Below are 2,109 nucleotides of genomic sequence, written 5' to 3' on the forward strand. Positions count from 1 at the left end.
AAAATGAATAGAATGGTGAAGATTCTAATATTTTAAATCCATTTTGGAAAATTATCAATTAGAGTTATTGGAGTTGAATGAATGGATAAAAACATATTTAATTGCAAAGTACTATATTGAGGAATTTAATAGGTGACAACACAAGAAACAATCACAACTTATTTTAGTAAAATATGGAATCATTAAAAGAAAATGAAAATACACTAAATTGTTGGGTACATAATGATGTAACTAAGCTATAAAAGCATTTCAACAATAAGATGAAAATTTCTATTTAGCTTAGCCCTCAATAGTCTTATATTTTTAGAATGGAACCATTATAGTTTGATAGGCACATAAATTAGTTCACATATATGCACAATTAAATATAGATCATGAAAAAAATCAAGCTCACAAAAAAGCTAATAAACATTATAACCTTGCTTAAAAGTATCACTCTTTATCTGTAATTAACTTGCCTAAATATTCTTATTCAATTTATCATTAATTAGATCTCCTAATCAATCATAAAGTATATTTGTTTCCTTACAAATAACCTTAAATTATAAAAAAGCATCATAAAATCCCTTATAATTAAAATAAGAGCTCAATTAAGATAATTAATTGAAAATAAAATAAAATTCATAATCAATTAATCACATTTTAAATTAGATTACTATAATGTAAAAGTAATCATTCATTTATAAATACCTATTTCTTATAATTGACTCTTACATATCATAACATATCACAGAATAAGACATTAACAATCTATTCATCCATTCTAAACCATCCTTTCTAGATGCATAAGGAATGAATACAAGCTGCAAACCACGTACACGGATTACCGCTTTATTCTCACAACACAGACCTTAAAAACTCTGAACAATACTCTCAAAACCACTTTGCATACCCCACAATGACTGACCTCCACGACAGATTCACACAACATACCATAACATTCTGGACAATTTGTAATGCAATGATGGCAAACACACAACAACCCCCATAGAATACCAAATCAGAGGAGCAGCTTACTAAGCAGGGCATTTGAATCCAGGTGGTACAGTCAATCCACAAGAAGCAACAAGACTCAGTGCTACTGGAAGAATCACATTGAGGTTGAGAAGCTTAACCCTAATTGTTGTACACAAACACAGAGCTACCTCTAATGCCGCAACTCCTTGAATCAGAGGACAGCACTGATTTGTAACAGGATCTCCTAAACCCACATGAACAAGCCCACTGAGCAGATCCACACAGGCTCCCAGCTTCAAAGCGTCAATTGGGCATTGTCCTGAAGTACCACCACCTGATGGAGGAGTCTTTCCAGTACCAGGAGTAGAAGGGGTCTTTGGAGTTTTGGGAGTGGGAGGATATTTGTATCCTCCATGCGCCATTGCTACCTCCACCATAACAATGAGCATCAGTGCTACTGCCTTTTTCATCATCATTGTCTTGCTTTCTCAGAAAAATGAAGTAGAAGACCAATTACTGAGCACCGTTATTGTGTTGATGAGTGGGTTTTGCTGGGTATTTATAGGCCTTGGCTTTTGAGTCAGTGAATCAATGAGATACACAGTACTAAGTGCTGCTTGTGAACTCCATGACAATTCCAATACTTTTACGTCTACTTGGGCTACTGTACACTACGATAATTGATTAGCCGTCATAGATCACATGTATTTTACTTGACGTTTTGGTTTCATACTTGCCATAGATTATGGCGTCTGAATCATTATAAATCACATTATAAATACTTGTTTATATATTTAATGTGAAAGAAACTAGTTGGCACTGTACGCGAGCTCAGAGCTCAGAGCCTAGTTAGAACGCAATCTTTTTTTTTGTTGTTGTTTTACATGAAAGAAAAATGTTGATACTGTTTACATGAGATACACATTCTTAGAAAAATTAGAAAGGGTTCTGCACTTACGTAGAGGAATCAAAAACCTTTTGCAAAATATCTACACTTGGTTCTAAATATAATCAAATAATCAATTCAGATAAAGAAGTCCAGGTTCAATTTAGATTAAGATTTGAAATAAAGATAAAATAATTGGAATGAATGTGCACGTAAATTTGGAAAGGAGACTCATTTGATTATGAGAGGAGACACTCATGTAGCAT

General features: G+C 33.2%; 1 protein-coding gene across 1 annotated transcript; it reads right to left on the bottom strand.

Moving 5' to 3' along the window:
- Positions 1 to 725: 725 nt before the first annotated feature.
- LOC131039639 (36.4 kDa proline-rich protein) lies at positions 726 to 1,670 on the bottom strand. The gene has a single exon (XM_057972427.1). It carries the CDS (start codon positions 1,431 to 1,433, stop codon positions 1,017 to 1,019), a length of 417 nt encoding a protein of 138 aa, XP_057828410.1. The 5' UTR covers positions 1,434 to 1,670; the 3' UTR covers positions 726 to 1,016.
- Between the last annotated feature and the right edge of the window lie 439 nt (positions 1,671 to 2,109).

Source organism: Cryptomeria japonica, chromosome 5 (genome assembly GCF_030272615.1).
Source record: "Cryptomeria japonica chromosome 5, Sugi_1.0, whole genome shotgun sequence".
Lineage (NCBI taxonomy): Eukaryota > Viridiplantae > Streptophyta > Pinopsida > Cupressales > Cupressaceae > Cryptomeria > Cryptomeria japonica.

What these genes read in the sequence shown, in the direction of transcription:
- LOC131039639 (XM_057972427.1), bottom strand. Translation starts at nt 1,433, where the DNA reads ATGATGATGAAAAAGGCAGTAGCACTGATGCTCATTGTTATGGTGGAG.